The sequence below is a fragment of the Mauremys mutica genome, chromosome 11, assembly GCF_020497125.1.
Source record: "Mauremys mutica isolate MM-2020 ecotype Southern chromosome 11, ASM2049712v1, whole genome shotgun sequence".
Taxonomy (NCBI): Eukaryota; Metazoa; Chordata; order Testudines; family Geoemydidae; genus Mauremys; species Mauremys mutica.
In genome coordinates this window covers 19,357,473-19,375,381 of record NC_059082.1, presented here as the reverse complement: position 1 = coordinate 19,375,381, position 17,909 = coordinate 19,357,473, and the positions used below count along the sequence as shown (strand labels likewise).

Below are 17,909 nucleotides of genomic sequence, written 5' to 3'. Positions count from 1 at the left end.
ACTACCGTGCAGGGTCGATCTAAGATATGCAACTTCAGCTATGTGAATAGCGTAGCTGAAGTCGGCGTACTTAGATCTACTTACTGCGGTGTCTTCATTGCGGTAAGTAGACGTCTGACGCTCTCCCATCAACTCCGCTTGTGCTCCTCATTCTGGTGGAGTACCAAAGTTGATGGGAGAGCGCTCAGTGGTCAATTTATCGCATCTCTACTAGAAACAATTAATCGACCCCCGCTGGATCAATCGCTGCCCTCCGATCCGGTCGGTAGTGTAGACCCCCCTCATTGCCAAAGGGGGTTTCAATGCATGTGGGAAACAAGGGGCAACAGCCACACAATACACACAGAAAGACAGAGAGAGGCAAGTATTTGTTACTATTTTATTTCTCTGTGACATGTACTATGGAAGAAAATATCTGAACTACTTACAGCTACAAATGTATTATTCTCCAGTTTAATGATGTCACCAGGTCTAACATTCATCCATTTTTCATTCTGTAATCTATGAAAGACAAAACGCACACACATACACATTTTTTTTCTAGAAATATGTTTACTGAGATATAGTAATTTACACTTGTAGTCTTAAGGTCATTTACAAGGTATTAAATATGCACAATTACACTACAAAAATCAATGCTCAGAGTGCCCTACTCAAAACAAACACTATGTTCCATTATTAACAAATCATCTGTATGACAAACTACTGACTACTATCCATTTTATAATTATTTCTGTTGGTGATAACATTAATAAAGACTTTATTCAGTAAGATCCCTACCAGATTCCAGTATACTAGAAGGATCTTTGTCATAATCATTACACATATGACTAAAGAGCAGGAAACAGAGATGGAGAAGGGAAACGAAAACATGAGACAGCAAAGTGGGAAGGAAGATTTAGATGAGTGAGATAAGACATGGAAAAAAGAATAAGAGAAGGAAAGAAAATAATGGGAACAAAGAAAACAGAAGAAAAAATGAAATAGCAAGCTGTTTTCAAGCTTGCTTGAACAAGTATTCATTGTTGCTAACATTTGAAAAACTCTTCCATGTTTGCACTGGCTAATTCAAATGCATTATAATTACGGCCCTACCAAATTCACGGTCCATTATGGTAAATTTCATGGCCATAGGATTTTAAAAGTCATAAATGGCATTATTTCTGATATTTAAATCAGAAATTTCACAATGTTGTAACTCTAGGGGTCCTGACTCAACTCTGAAGGCAGCAGCACAGAAGTAAGTGTGGCACGGTATGGTATTGCCACTCTTACCCCTGCGTTGCTGCTGGTGGGGCGTTCACTTCAGAGCTGGGCGCTGGCCAGCAGCCTCCACTCTCTGGCCACTGAAGGCAATGCAGAAGTAAGAGTGGCAATACCACAACCCCCTACAATAACACTGTGACCCCCCTCAATCCTCTTTTGAGTTGGGACCCCCAGTTTGACAAACACTGTTCTCCCCCGTGAAATCTGTATAGTATAGGGTAAAAGTTCACAAAAGACCAGATTTCACAGGGGAGACCAGATTTCACAGTGCATGGTGTGTTTTTCACAGCCATGAATTTGGTAGGACCCTAATTACAATGCAGCAAAGGGCTCTGCAATTATTAGATATTGCCTTGAATCGGAAGGGCAGAAATAAATGGGGCCCTATTGACATTTTTGCAAGGATTCCCCAAAACTGTAGCCAGCCAGAGGAAAAACAGACCATGTGCATCAATGTAACTTTCAGATGTTTTTGTATAAAATTCACTGAGATGTCAGCGAGCTTGTGTCCTATTGCAATGAAGCATTAATAAAGTACTTCTCTGTAGTGATAATATAGCAGTACTGGCCAATTCCAGTCAAGTTCAGAATAAAGATGGGTTATTACAAGGTAGTAATAAAGGTTGGTTTTATTTTTAGCTTAAAAAAATCTAATTTACTTGTCTTATAGGCTGGAAAACAGTTTAAATATTTATACAACTGTGAAATATGCCCTGCACTATCAGCATGCTAGGTCATTTGGCTTAGACATTCGAAGAACTTCTCTTTAATACTGATCCAAGTACATGTTGTTCTGGAAAGTTTTCAATTGCAGCATTTTCATCTAGAGCCAGAATTCACTCGTTTTCAAGCTCTCTTCTCTTCTGTTCTTTATCTTAAGTGGGGAATTGTATGTTAGTTGCAGCACATTTAACTTAATTTTATTTAGTTTTTCAGGTGCACTTATGTATTTGGATAATCTTTAAAGGAAACAGTTGTAGGGAATGTAATTTATTTGCAGTATTGTTGTTTCTCATGCTAATTTGTAGGACAAAACTTGAGGGAAAACTTAATTGATAAAGATAGAAGTTTTAGTCATCATTTATAGTCCAAATAGGACCCTGGATCCTTACACCCGCGTTTCATGATAATTTGTATCCCAAACTAGAGGCAAATATCATAGTTTGGGCCCAACTCTAATTGACATTAGTAATCTGTTGTTAATCTAGTCATTATAAAATCTGTTTAAAGAACGTTAATCCCAGCAAGAGCTGAAAGTGCTGGAGAATTAGTGCTCTGCTCAGAGATAAAGCATAACCTTGCTCTTCAAGTGATCTCTAACAGGCAACTCAGAACTGCAGCCAGTCCTCCCCCAGCAGAGGGACAAGTCACCATGACATTTGAGGGCTAAGGATTCAAGAGGAATCCAGGAAAACCACTAAACAAACCCACTTATTAATATTAACATCAACCTCTGACACATATTGAAAAAGTCAGAAAATCCAAAGCAATGGCTCATGTTTTGCCCTGAAATCATTCTGTTCTGGAGGGATAAGAGTGGGGAGCTCACATCATCCTGAAATACGGGGCAGCCTCAGGCTCAATCATGAATTTTTTGGCTTTTAAAAGCGCTGCAACTATGCTATTTAAATATGATTTTTAAACAGTGAAACATCCCCGGGGGATGTTCATGCTTGGGCTTTTTGGTGTGTTTTTAAAGGAACTTTTTTTCTGGAAGGTTTTTAGCAGTGTAGTGAGAGCCGTGTGAGCTTGAATCTGTAGACCCAGGCTCTGAGATTTGCTACCATAGGTTTTAAAATACAGTGTAGATGTACCCTAATTAGTCTTCCCTGAAAGCAGTCTCTACTGGCTCCACATAGGTCAACATGGAAGGTGGAATGGAGGGTTAAAATGAGGTTGTGAGATCTCCAACTATGTAGATCCAGTCATCGTAACAGATTGTGCAAACAATGAAGAAGAGCAATCCAAAGGCTCCACTGTAGCCCTGCATCTTGGCCAGATTAGAGTGTTAATTCCCCTCTCCAAAAACTGTACATTTTATATCTCAATTTATTTGGAGTGGTGACTTCATGTATCTCCAATTAATATTTAATAAAGCAGTATATATTATGTTTAATTTTAAATCAAGAAACTCCACACCTTTCACCCACAAAGACAAATTACTCTGGCTTTATGCAGGGGCCATAAATTTAGTCAAAACAGTCATTTTAAAAATTAACTTACATACCCAACCACACCCAAAGCCATCACTCTGCCCTGTTGGATCACTGCAATATGCTGTTGTGCTATGCTTTAAATGTGTATGCAATTGAAGGCTGACAGCTCAAAAAGAGTTGATCCATTTTACAGTTACGTAAGCAGAATGTGCTATATTGTGTGTAGAAAAAAAAATCCTTCAGACAACATCTGAAAACTATATACTAAACAGCAGATACCAGTTTGAACCTAGATTGTCTTGGACATTTTGATTAGCTGACATAACACATCAGAAAAAATATTAAGCTGCACTAGTTGGAAAGGGAGAAGAGACAGAACATTTAGGGGTGGGAGTTTCAAATGAGTTAATGCCAATGGGAAGCTGGAAGCCTAAACCCCAAAGATTCTATAGAAAATCCCAGCCTAAATTGATTTAAGAATGGGGAGAGATTGAGAGAGAAACACACAGTGAGAATGAAAAAGAGAATGCATCAGAGCACATGAACTGCTTTGGAGCTCTCTGTCTATTAACTCTTTTAAATTTTGCTTTTTGACTTTCCTGTAATGTCCTCAATGAGTTCAGGTAGCATAGAGTTCAAATCATGATTCTGTGGATAGATATCCCAATTAAAATGTCAAAATACTGAGGAACAAAATGCTTACTATTCTGGTATTTCTACTGCTTTTCAAAATTCAGCCCTGCTTAACAGGTCACCTCATGACACATGGAATCCTGTTCTGCTCCCACATAAGGAAACCATAAGGATTCACTGGAGCCCCGTGGATTCACTGTACGTGCATTACAGTGACTCCAGTAGAAGCCAGGCTTGCAAATACAGCTATTCAATGAATACAGATAGATTTGGACAGGGCTCAAACTGCTTCTGGCATTTTTACCACCATTTTGTGGCGAGGGCTGCTAGAGCTGCATCTGTAATGGAGCTCCCAGATGTCCTGGTACCAATTTGGGTAGTCTGATGAGCGTACCAGTTTGTTTTGTTTTGTTTTTGTGGAATTCCCTAGTGTAGACAAGATTTAATTTCATCTCTAGAAAGTGCCAAGGTGAAATATATAAATGAAGGATTATGATGATAGAACAAAATACAATTTAAACATCAGGATATTGGTGGCAACATATCTAATGCTTTTTGTATGAACCGCCACTTTAGCATTTTCCATTAGCATTTGACATAACAAAATCCCACTTCTTGGGGCTCAAGTATTAAAAAGCATCTTAGGTTAAAAATCAACTTTTACCGAAGTCTGAGTTTTCACTTAACAGTTGCAATTTCTCGTTCTGAAGACACATTTGTGAATTAGTTCTCCTTGCAGAGACCACACTTCAGAGAATATAACATGTGTAACATGGAACAACAGTACCTATACTTTAAAAACACCAGTACAGAATAAACCATACTCCCTACGGAAGGGAATAACCTGACCAGCTGTGGCACCAATACACAAGACAGCATTAGATTAGCCATTCAGATGCCCCTAGTGGGGCTCTTAACCAATCAGTCTGTACTAGAGATGGTCAAGAGAGAGCAGAATGTTGAATTTGGAAAAAAAAACTAATTATGAAGCTCAGCAACTAATATGATGTTATGTGCGATGCAGAAAAACAAAATAACAGTGTTTCTCTAGGGGTCAGTCTGGTATGGTTAAGTATCCAGCATTGCTGGGGTAAAAAAATTAAGTTATAAATATCCATTTAGACACAAGCAAATCTGGTCCTAGGCACATGCAATGCAAGCAACTGTATGGTCCCTATACTTCTGTACTCCCTCTAAATCCCCCATATTTTTGTGCTGATTTAGCAATTCACAGGGTGACCCACTCTCCACTCCAGAAGCCGGTCTGACAGTTGGAGAAAATTTACTGCCAAATGGGATTGGAGTGGAGGAAATCCACTGCTTAATCCTCCCCACACCTCTGCCCTTCTCAGATAGCTTGGGGCCCCACCAATCAAAAAACTATCCCTGATCAGAGATGTATCTGGCTAACAACAAGAGTCTCTCCCTACAGGTAAGACAAGAGATTCATAAACAAGTAGTTGCCAAACATTACCTCAAACTATTTTCATACTATGCTGTTAGGGAAAATTGTGTGAACCAGGCAGCTACCTAGTTTTCTATCAGTTTTCTTTAGTTGCCTCTCCTGTTAATAAGGATATCAACTGTAAATATGTAGCACCAACCTACTAGAAGGCTTCCAACTTCATTGATGTTTTTTATGAATTCCTGTTTGATAACATCCACTTCTTTCTGGGGAGGCAGCATTGTATCAATGATGCATTATCTTGATTCCACTTGTACATAATATGCAGTCTTGCAAAGAACAACTGCACACACTAGCTTAATTTAACAGAGGATCAGGGCTCCAACAAGTCTAATACTAAATATTTTAAGCTTTGCACAAACGTTTACATGCAAGTCTTGTACAATGGGACAACCAGCTCTGGAAGAGTAAAACTAACGGCCTGAAATGTATTGATTAAACTGCTGCCTTTTGAAACAAGCCATGGTTTTATGGACTGAAAGTTTACCCATTCTGGGGCTTTCTTTTTATTGTTATTTTTAACAGGAACTCAGTGGCATTCAATGGAATTCATACTACACATACTACACAGGGGAGCAAAACATCCCTATGCCCACCCTGTCCACTGATCACTACCTGCCCATTACATCTCTACTTGTTTCTATGATCACTGGGATTGTTCTCTCTTTTTGTTTGCTCTTGTACTGCAACTCTTCCAAGTCTATGTTACAGTCCTTCCATTTGTTACATTTGATCGCTTGAGATTCATTTATTGGTAATTATTTTTGCCATTTGAGACATTTTTGTTCTGTGACTGCTTTACATTAATACATTATTTACAATTCAAAAGTCTGTTTAAACAAATGAGCGATCAGAAAATAGCTGGCTTTTAATATCTTCGGAATATATGTTATTTATTTAGAAATAATCAAAACCAAAACAATTCAATTTTAAAGAAAAATCTTCACAGACTAATTCCAGAAAAACAAATATTCTGCCTCAGTGGAACCTCAAACTGGCTTAGCCCTCAGGAAATCTAGCAGAATATTGGGGACCTATGGTTTTATTTATGAAAAGTCATTTACAGTCAAGGAACTCAATATTTAATTTTACTGTGAGTTGATTTGGCAAATCTTCTGTAAAGTTAATGTTTTGGCACCATGGATTGCTTTGCCTACATGTTATAACCACAAAACAAGCAAAAAATAGCTACACCCAAGAAGGATTGAAACAGACAAAGAAGAAAATCTGTTGCCACCATGCTCCGTTTAAAAAATAACTGTATCATAGCTGACCATGAGCATTTCTCCCAGAGATGATGCTTATACTGTAAGTTCAAATAAAAAGAATTAGATGTATCTCTAAGAGAATCACCTGGTGACTCCCAGCAATGTTACAGTTCATGTTTTCACCAGCGCCATATACATTAAATGAAAACATTACTGTGCCAGTTCTCAAATCATGTCCTTGTTTACAGTAGTGATGTGGCATCCATTATACTTCAAAGCAGTGGTCACCACCCATTAATCACAATCAACTGGTCAATCCTGAAGCCTCTGCCAGTCAATCATAATCTTCGGCAGCTCAGGCAGGCCTGCCATGGTCCCATGCCACTTTTGGAAGCGGCTGGCTACTGGCACATCTCTGCAGCCCCTGGGGCGGGAGGCAGCTCTGCACGCTGCCCCCGCCACTAGCACCGTCCCCGCAGCTCCCATTAGCCAGGAACCAGCCAATGGGAGCTGCAGGGGTGCCACTTGTGAGCGCAGGCAGCACACGGAGACCTGCTGCCCCCCTTCCTCCAAGGGCCACAGAGATGTGCCAGCAGCCAGTCGCTTCCGGGAATGGCGTGGGGCCACAGCAGGCAGGCAGCCTGCCTGAGCCCCACTGTACCGCCAGCCAGGAGCCACCTGTGTAAGTGCCTCCCGGCCGTAGCACCCCTCACTCCTGCACCCCAAGCCCCTGCCCCAGGCTCAGTCAGTGCACATCCCACAGTTGAGAATGTTACACTGATTTGTGACAATCCCTGAAGGATTTTGGATCTATAAATCACAAATGACACTAATAAAAAGTAAAATTCATGAAATGTCCAGTGGATTCTGTGAGATTAGGTGCAGTGTGACCATATGATCCCTGCACCCAAACTCCCTCCCAGAGCTTGCACCCCTCACTCCTGCACCCCAATCCTCTGCCCCAGGCTCAGCCCAGAGCCTCCTCCCACACTCTGAACTCCTTGACCCCAGCCTAGAGCCTGCACCCCCTCCCACACCCCAACCCCTTGCCCCAGCCCAGTGAAAGTGAGGGTGCAGGACAGCAAGCGAGGGGGAATGGAATGAGTGGGCAGGGTCTCAGGGAAGGGAAGAGGCCTCAGAGAAGGGGCAGGATAGATCCTGAGTTGATCTGAAATTCAAAAAGTGATCTTGTCCATAAAAAGGTTGAAGACCACTGCCCTAGAGGAAGGGCCGGGTTAACTCTCCTGTGGGCCTGGGGGTATTAGATTTTGTGGGGCCCCTGTAGACAAGTCTTTTTCCTGGGAGGGAGTTTGATGCTGGAGGGGGCAGGGAATTGGGGTGCAGGAGGGGGTGCAGGGTCTGGGAAGGAGTTAGGGTGCAGGAGGGAGATTCTGATCTTAGGCAGGGTGGTGGGGTGAAGGAGGGGATGCGAGGTTCAGGCTCTGGCCAGGAGGCACTTACCACAGGTGGCTCCCGGCCGGCGGTGCAGCGGGGCTCAGGCAGGCTGCCTGCCTGCCATAGCCCCATGCTGCTCCCGGAAGCAGCTGGCTGCTAGCATGTCTCTGAGGCCTCGGGGGGAAGGGGACAGCCCTGCCTAGAGGTACTTAGAACCCACCTGGGTCTGTTAGCTCCTATGATGAACCATTATAACAGTCCCTCTACTCCAAAAGAGGTGGGGATACCATTAGGAAACAGCAATTCTTATATTTACGCCATGACAAAGCTATTCTTTTAATTCCTTCAACGTGTCCAGGCTGAGCCTGAAGCTATATCAGGGAGTCACTGAGTGAAAGCTTGAGACTTATTCTGGACATGGACATTGAAATCACCCTGAAAAATAAGTCTTGATAACTCATGAGATGAGAAGAACTCAAATCACAGAAGCAGCAAAGAATCCTGTGGCACCTTATAGACTAACAGACGTTTTGCAGCATGAGCTTTCGTGGGTGAATACCCACTTCTTCGGATGCAAGTAGTGGAAATGTCCACTACTTGCATCCGAAGAAGTGGGTATTCACCCACGAAAGCTCATGCTGCAAAACGTCTGTTAGTCTATAAGGTGCCACAGGATTCTTTGCTGCTTCTACAGTCCCAGACTAACACGGCTACCCCTCTGATACTTCAAATCACAGAGAGCTCCAAAGTAGTAGCAAAGTCATCTGGATATCATCAACATTCCTTGGGGAAGATTCTCAGCTGTTGACTTCAATGGATCTATGACACTTTACACTAGTTGACGATCTCCCCCCTGCCACGTTTTATCCTGGGATTTGCCTATCAAATGGACACACACAAACTATTCTGTCTTTTAGTGGGGCAGTACCCATATGTCAGGCAAGATTCACAAAGCACAGGCATCACCCCACCCCATGCTAAAGCTCATGCTGAACCAAATATCTTATTGGATAAAGGCAACCAAAACAGGGCTGATGGTATTATCCAGCCAGGCCACAGTAATATAAATAGAGTTGTTGTTTTGCCAAATATGAATCTTCAGAAAAGGAACAAATGAACAGTCCAGGTCTTTTTATCTGAAACTGGACAAGTGAGAAAAATACTGGCATCTGGTATTAGTATAAGTAAACCCTTTACTTGTGTACTAGCTGCCAAACAGCATAGTGCTTCCCAAGTTTGCAAACAGTAATTTTTGATAATGAAAAAACCTACAGGGTTTTCAAGCCAGGGGGTGAGAATAAGGAGAACAATTTTTCTCCTTCCTTCTTATAACCACCTTTTATGGTCTTGAAAACTGTTATGTCCCCTCTCAGTCTTTTTGTCTCCAGACTGAACAAGCCCATTTTTTTCCATCTTCCCTCATAGGTCATGTTTTCCAGACTTTCAATCATTTTTGTTGCTCTTCTCTGGACTTTTTCCAATTTGTCTACATCTTTCTGAAATGTGGTGCCCAGAACTGGACACAGTATTTGAGGACTAATCAGCGCCGAGTACAGTGGAAGAATTCCTTCTTGTGTCTTGCTTACAACACTCCTGCTAATACATCCCAGAATGATGTTTGCTTTTTTTGTAATTAGTTGCAGGTGCAGAAAAGAGGACATCATTTGAATTGAATATCTGTGTCTTCAGGTGAAATAACTCAAGAACAAAATCTTTCCTAGTACATTGACAAGATAAACAGCTACAACGGAGTATTACTGGAGTATTTTCAGACCTGTCACTACTATTTAGCTTCTTGATAAATGATGACTATTAGATCCCAACAGCTGGAAGGATACAAATGGAGTTTGAATTGTGTTGAGATTTTAAATATATAAATTGGGCATTTAAATATTAGTGAATGTATCACCAGCAATAATGCAATTGTAATTTTGGAGTTTTTAAATAGACTTACCATTTTTGATGTCTGAGTTCTCCACAACTCTAAAACTTGGTCCCTCTCTTCACCCCGTCCCCAGCCTCCGGTCTGCCAAAGACTGAATTAGTTAACCTAACGGCACTTTGCAATGTTCACCTTTTATTTGTAGTCTTTTTGTAAGATGACAGTTTGAAGCCTGTATGTGGTTACTACTACTTGATTATTTGGGGCAATTATTCTTCTGCCTGGATGGTTTTGGCTGCGTGGTTTGCTATGTTGTGTGGATTTTATGATGTTTTTTCTTTGTTTCTATTTAAGTATTATAAATGGACCTATAGTCAAACGATAGGTGCTTTACCCAACCAATAAAGAAAGTCTGTAGGAGTGTCATAGTTTCTTTGGGCTAATATATCATTGCTTATATAAAGTAATTGTGAAAGTATGTTTCACTGACCTTTCTTTTAAACAAAAGGGACTTGTGCTCAAAGTTAAACTGAAGCTTACAGACTGTTTTGAAGTATCTATATGCAAAGCGAAATACAACAAAAAAAATGCTTAGAGTGGCTAAAATGATCAAAAACATATTTTAGTTTGAATACAAATTTATATAACACTGCAAACATCAGGGAAAGAGAATTCACAAAAATCCCAGCCCTTCATTTTGCAGTTTAACTGTTCTCCAGATACATCTCACCACTTCTCAGACACTTATCAATTTAATGTCTGCCCTCACTAAGCAGACAGTTTCATATGGTTCACTCAGCCCAGAACATTGAACAGAATCCAATGCACCCACAATCCTGTGAGTTGAATTCACCATTGTTAGTCATGTGAGGATGGGGAGAGAAGTTAGTGAGAGAAATGTAAGCAATTGCTGATGGGCTGCTCGCTGAGAGTAGAATCTTAAGGAAAAGAAACAAGGAGGAAGAAAACTCGGCACAACAGACATAATCCTACCACAGCACATTTAGACAAGTGCCAACTGCAGCTGATACTGTTCAAGGCTAGGGCTGCAGATTTGTCACAGCATTTTTTAATCAAAAAGTCAACATCAGTCATGGTAAATTTAGTAAAAGTCACAGGTTTAAGGGTTTGGGGGGAAGTCACGGGAGCGCCATTTAAAGGAGAGATCCACATGGTGGGGACAGGTCCTGCCCTTGGGTGGTGGAAGGCTTGGGGGCAGAAGAGTTGTACAAGAAGCCTGCCAAACACTCAACCTGCAGCAGCAGCTCCTGTACCGCAGACCTGACCCAGCTTCTTGCTCTGGCCTGTTGGCTCTTGCCATAGCATGCAAGCAGGGTCCTCTCCCTGTGACACCCTGCCATCCTCTGGCCCTGGTGCCACCAGATCACCTGCCCCAAGCTGGGCTGTGGCAGCAAAAGTGGTAGGGCCACGAACTGGGTGGCCCCTCAAGGTTCATGGCCTATAAAATCATGAGCACTAAGAAAAATCCCTGACACAAAGAGTCACGGACAAAATGAAAAATCACTCTCTCTGACATTTTTATCACTGTGACAAAACCTGCAGTGCTATCCATGCCTCTTTGCTATCTGAAGGATTAATGTTCTATTTTAAAAAAGACTTCACAAGTAGTTCTTGCTGATGCCACATGTTGCCCAGTCATTTGGTCAAAAGAAGCATTATTTGGGCTTGGGCTTGGGCATAGCTTCCTTCTGTATTTGGTGTCCAATGCAAAAAACAAAACTGTAATGCAAGAGACAGAAATAGTTGAAAACTTCATTTTGCAAGAAAGAAAACACAGCTCCCACTGACTTCATGGAGCATCCTATCAGCACTTCACAGGAGTGAACTCTTTGTGCATAATAATCTACAGTATAGATCGGGGTGGCCAACCTGTGGCTCCGAAGCCACATGCGGCTCTTCAGAGGTTAATATGCAGCTCCTTGCATAGGCGCTAACTCCAGGGCTGGAGCTACAAGCGCCAACTTTCCAATGTGCCGGGGGGGTGCTCACTGTTCAACCCTTGGCTCTGCCCCAGGTCCCGGCCCCACTCCACTCCTTCCCCCAAGGCCCTTCCCCTGAGTCTGCTGCACCCTTGCTCCTCGTCCTCCCACCCCCACAAGCCTCCTGCACACCACAAAACAGCTGATCGCGGTGGGCGGGAGGCGCAGGGATGGAGGGTTATGTGCTGATCGGCAGTGCTGCTGGTGGGTGGTGAGAGACACTGGGGACAAGGTGGGGGAGCTGATGGGGGGCTGCTGACATGTTAATATGGCTCTTTGGCAATGCACACTGGTAAATTCTGGCTCCTTCTCAGGCTCAGGTTGGCCACCCCTGGTATACATTGATAAACCTTAATTCAGAACACTGTGATGTTCTGATATAAATACGATAATATAAATTTCTCCTACTGATAGCCTGTTCCCTTTATGAAATAACAATTTGGCAGTGAGAAACTTTCACACCAAAGAAAGAACATTTTTGCTTCACTTCTAAAAACAAATGCCAGAAGAGAGAGCAAATTATCTCTAAAGATCCTACATATATGCAAAAACACCTCTCTACATGAGCAGGACCACTTGGGCAAGGGAATTACTGTTGCAGATGGAAAACTATCCTCATAATTTACTATATAAGGGCAAATGGGTCCAGTTACTTGGTGTTCTTAGATTTCCAAACCATTTAATAATGCAATCTGTTGTTAATGAAAAAGTGACAGTGCTGCCAGTTTGTCAATTCTCCTGGGAGAGCTGTTTGTAGAACACTTCTTCTCAAAAGAAGAGATGAAAAGACTAAGAATAGAGATTGTCCGTAATGCCCAGTAAGGACCCTACTTACTCAAATTTTACTTGTATGATACATAGGATATAATTGCAATTATGACAACATCAAAAATTCAGAAATGACAGGACTGCTTTTCATTATTGCTCTTTGTGTGACTTACATGCGTTAGTAATGAAAGCAGCATGAAATTTACTATGGCATGTGATGCAAGGACATTTTTAAGAGGAAATTTGCATGGGAATCTTTTGTGGCAGCAGCTATCTATTCACAAAATCTTTATGTTAGAGACAAGTATAAACTTCCTATACAGCAGTCTGAAGGTACCAAGACTGGTGAGTTCTCACCTTACACTACACTCACTGCAAACATTGATGAATATTATGCATAGCACATATGGTACTTGAGTGGAGGAGGGCCAGGGGGAAGAGGTCACAAAGGAGAAGAGAAGCTGAAAAATGCTGTGCACTTGTCCACAAAAATGCTGTCAAACTGTGTCCACAGTTAAGCACACACTATCAAGTAATTTAGAGGCCAAATTTTATCCTGTTCTAGAAATAGTGTAATCTTAAAAGTAACTGCAAATTGTAAGGGCCAAATTCTGCATTCCAGTGCACATGCTTGGCCCTATAATTCTGTAAAGATCTGTTGTTTAATTTAAAAACCATGGTTTCAGCTACAAGAAACTGAAAGGCAAAATATTTGGTTGGTTTTTGTTTGTTTCTAAACAGAAACCTATTAAATGTTTTCACTATATTGTTTAGAATGTTTTTTTTAACCACATAAAATTATTATATGTCTTGGCTAGAAAGGTAAAATGATAGTTAGCTGTTTTTTCCACAAGCCAAACACTGAATTAATAGGATCTTGGTCCTTAGAGGTTTAGTCTAAAGAGACCTTTTTTATTTAAAAATGTATACCCCAGCAAAAAGAAAAGACTTCCTAAACATGTTTTTATTTACTGGATTTTTAATGTACACCATAACATTTAATTGCACTTGAAAGTCAGTAAGAAGCCTGGACAGTTGAAAAGGGATGGGTGAAATATCCCTAGAGCTGATATCATCACTGCATTCTGCACCAGTGTTAGTTTCCGAGAAGTCCCTAATTAGAGCAGACTGCAATAATCCAGTTTAGAAATGGCAAAAGGAGGGATTTATGTATATGACAAAACTTGGCATGTGACTCAAGGAAAGATATTAGGAATTGAGTATTCAGCCAACTGAAAAGGCTAGCTTCTGACAGCTTACGCTTCCCAACCTTAGTCCTCTTCTTCTCTCAGGGTATGTCTACACTACCTGCCGGATCGGCGGGCAGCAATTGATCCAGTGGGGATCAATTTATCGTGTCTAGTCTAGACGTGAGAAATTGACCCCCAAGCCCTCTCCCATCGACTCCTGTACTCCAGTGCTGCGAGAATCTCAGGCAGAGTCGACGGGGGAGTGGCAGCAGTCAACTCACCACGGTGAAGACACCACGGTAAGACAATCTAAGTGCATCAACTTCAGCTACCTTATTCATGTAGCTGAAGTTGTGTAACTTAGATTGATTCCCCCTCATCCCCGCCAGTGTAGACCAGGGCTCAGAGAAGATAGCCATTCAGTGATAAAGGGCCAATTTCTCTTAGGATTTGAAAGCAGAACTCCAGTTCAAATTGGTGGAGTTTTATGCACAAAGTGGCAAAACTCATGTCTTTACATAATAGAAACCTCTTATCTGATGAAATACTGACACTGAAATACTCCAGAAGGGTGGCTGAATGCACATCCCAATGACTGGAGTTAGGAAGCAGTCAAGCTACAGAAATCTGTAAGGAATTCTAGAAGCCAAAAGAAAACTTCCATTTTCTCTTTGGTTCTTTCCTTTCCTTCTTATAACAGTTTTAAAAGAAAAATATTTGTTAACTTAAAGAATATTTCATTTTTTAAAAAATTGGAAGCTCTCAGATGGAACCCAGACATAAGACGGTTACTCACCTTTGTAACTGTTGTTCTTCGAGGTGTGTTGCTCATATCCATTCCAATTAGGTGTGCGACTAAGGCACCCCCTGGAGTGGCGCCCTTATGGCACCGGATATATGCCCCTGCCGACCCAACGCCCCCTCAGTTCCTTCTTACCACCCAGGACGGTCATTGGAACTGTGGAGTGCGGCATAGCTGATCTACACTTCCCTAGCTCTTTGCTCGTTTATACCTGTAGATAGTTGTTATAGTGTAGTTGTTAGTAGTTTCTAGTTGTAGTTAATAGTAGTTTTTGTAGTTAGAATATATAGTGATTGGAGGTAAGGGGCTTCTCCCTTTCCCGGTACTGGGCCCATGCCTAGGTCTCCGGGCTTCAAACCCTGCTTGGCCTGCCTCAAGCCGATGCCTACGGGAGACCCCCACGACTCCTGTCTGAAGTGCCTGGGGGAATGCCATCAATCAGATAAGTGCCACATTTGTAAGGCATTCAAGCCTCGGACAAAAAAGGAGCGGGACTTTTGTTTGAAGTAGCTCCTCATGGAAGTGGCACTGAGCCCAACGCCCTCCACCCCAGTGACGCAACGTAGGCCCTTCCGACCCCAACCGCAGCACACCTACCCTAACCCCCAGCCAAGACAGGACTTTTCTAGAAGATGTGGCTGCGGTGGTAGGAGGAGGCAATCTGGTCCTCGGACAGACCAGAACCAGGGCGCCCCCAAACCATTGGCGGGGCCCAAACAACACTTTTGAAGGTGCACCTGAGGGCAGAGCACCAGTCTCCTTACAGGATCCTTCCCCACCTTTCACCAACCACCTCTCCTATTTCCTCCCGGCGTGGTCCCACATAACGTCAGACCGCTGGGTCCTATGCACGGTGGAAAGTGGATACCGACTTCAATTTGTTTTGTCCCCTTTCCCACCCTCCCTCCCTGTCCCTCTTCAGGGACCCCTCTCATGAGCAACTCCTTCTACAGGAGGTGCAGACGCCCCTGGCTATCGGAGCTATAGTGGAGGTTCCAAAGGATCTGAGGGGCAGGGGGTTTTACTCCCACTACTTCCTAATCCCCAAGGCAAATGGGGGGCTACGGCCCATTCTGGACCTGCATGGACTCAACAAATTTATGGTAAAGTTGAAGTTCCGCATGGTTTCCCTGGGGACCATTATCCCTTCCCTGGATCCTGGAGACTGGTACACTGCCCTTGACGTGAGGGACACGTACTTCCACATAGCAATCTACCCGTCGCACAGGCACCTCCTTCGCTTTGTGGTCAGTTAATGACACTTCCAGTCCTCCCCTTAGGCCTATCCATGGCACCAAGAGTATTTACAAAGTGTATAGCTGTCGTAGCTGCCTCACTCCATCGACATCGGATCCAAGTGTTTCTGTACCTCAATGACTGGCTCATTTGGGGTCAATCCAAGCTCCAGGTGCAATCCCATGTTTGGTTCACCATGAACTTGTTCAGACAGCTGGACCTGCTGCTCAATGTCAAAAAGTCCACTTTGTAGCCAACCCAGAGAATAGACTTCATTGGAGCAGTCCTGGATTCAAATCTCAGCCAGGCATGCCTACCGCATGCCCACTTCCAGTCCATGGCAAGCATTATCCATGGCCTCCGAAGCTTCCCGACCTCAACAGCACACACGTGCCTCGGTCTACTGGGACACATGGTGTCTTGCACCTTTGTGACCAGACATGCCAGACTACGCCTCCGTCCACTTCAGGCCTGGCTCTCATCAATCTACCGTCCAGATTGAGACAATCTAGACATGGTGCTCACAGTACCAACGGAAGTCTTAACCTCCCTGGCTTGGTGGCTGAACCCCAACTTCGTATGCGGGGGGATGCCATTCCATGCCCCACAGCCCTCCCTAGTCCTACCACAGACACATCATCTCTGGGCTGGGGCGCTCACCTTGCGGACCTTCACACACAGGGCCTTTAGTCCACAAAAGAGATAACCCTGCACATCAACCTATGGGAACTAAGAGCAGTATGCCTGGTGTGTCAGGTGTTCCGTGAACACCTTCAGGGCCATTGTGTCGCAATCTTCACAGACAACACAACGGCCATGTTTTACATCAACAAGCAAGGGGAAGCGCGATTGTCCCCCCTCTGTCAGGAAGCCATTCGCCTGTGGGAATTCTGCTTAGCCCACTCGATCGACCTGGTGGTGTCGTTTCTCCTGGGAGTCCAAAACACCTTGGCAGATCACCTCAGCAGGTCCTTCCTGGCTCACAAGTGGTCTATTCGCCTGGACGTTATCCATTCTCTTTTCCGGAAGTGGAGGTTTCCCCACATAGACCTTTTCACCTCTTGTGAGAATCGGAAGTGCCAGGTGTTCTGCTCTTTCCAGGGGCGCTCCCCGGGCTCCCTATCAGACGCCTATGCCTTTCCTCCTTTCCCGTTTGGTCCACAAGGTCCTTCTCAAATTGCGAAGAGCAAAGGCCCACTTAATCTTGATCTCCCTGGCGTGGTCCAGGCAACATTGGTACACCACTCTCCTCGATCTGTTGGTGACCACACCAATTCCACTCCAGTTGTTGGCTGGACCTGATCACTCAGGAGCACGGCCGACTGTGTCATCCGGACCTGCAATCCCTCCATCTCACAGCATGGATGATGCATGGCTAACTCAATCTGAGCTGCGTGGCTCCCGCTTGGTGCAGTACATATTCTTGGATAGCAGAAAGCCCTCTACTAGGTCCACGTATCTGGCCAAGTGGAAGCATTTCTCCTGCTGGTGTGCCCTGAGCAATACTGCCCCTCTGGAGGTGCCAGTACCTACCATCTTAGATTATCTCTTGTCCTTGAAACAGCAAGGCCTAGCAGTTTCATCCATCAGAGTACACCTAGCAGCAATTTTGGCCTTCCACCCGGGCGAAAACGGGCACTTGGTTTTCTCCAATCCCATGGTTCCTCAAGGGACTGGAACGTCTGTACCCGCAAATTCAGCATCCGGCCCCTACGTGGGACCTCAACCTGGTCCTAGCCAGGCTCATGGGTGCCCTGTTCCAGCCGATGGCCACTTGCTCGCTTCTGTACCTTTCCTGGAAAACAGCTTTCCTCGTCGCTATCACCTCAGTGAGACACATATCGGAACTTCGAGCCCTCACGTCGGACCCACCATATACAGTGTTTCATACGGACAAGGTACAGCTGC

The 17,909-nt window shown here is 43.6% G+C and overlaps 1 protein-coding gene across 1 annotated transcript in view; it reads right to left on the bottom strand.

The window, feature by feature from the left end:
* ATP8B4 (ATPase phospholipid transporting 8B4 (putative)) overlaps positions 1-17,909 on the bottom strand; it is a 211,505-nt gene that overhangs the window by 96,845 nt on the left and 96,751 nt on the right. The window contains exon 11 of the mRNA XM_044979577.1: positions 429-501. Coding sequence (XP_044835512.1) covers positions 429-501 — 73 coding nt within the window. The remainder of the gene's footprint in view (positions 1-428; positions 502-17,909) is intronic.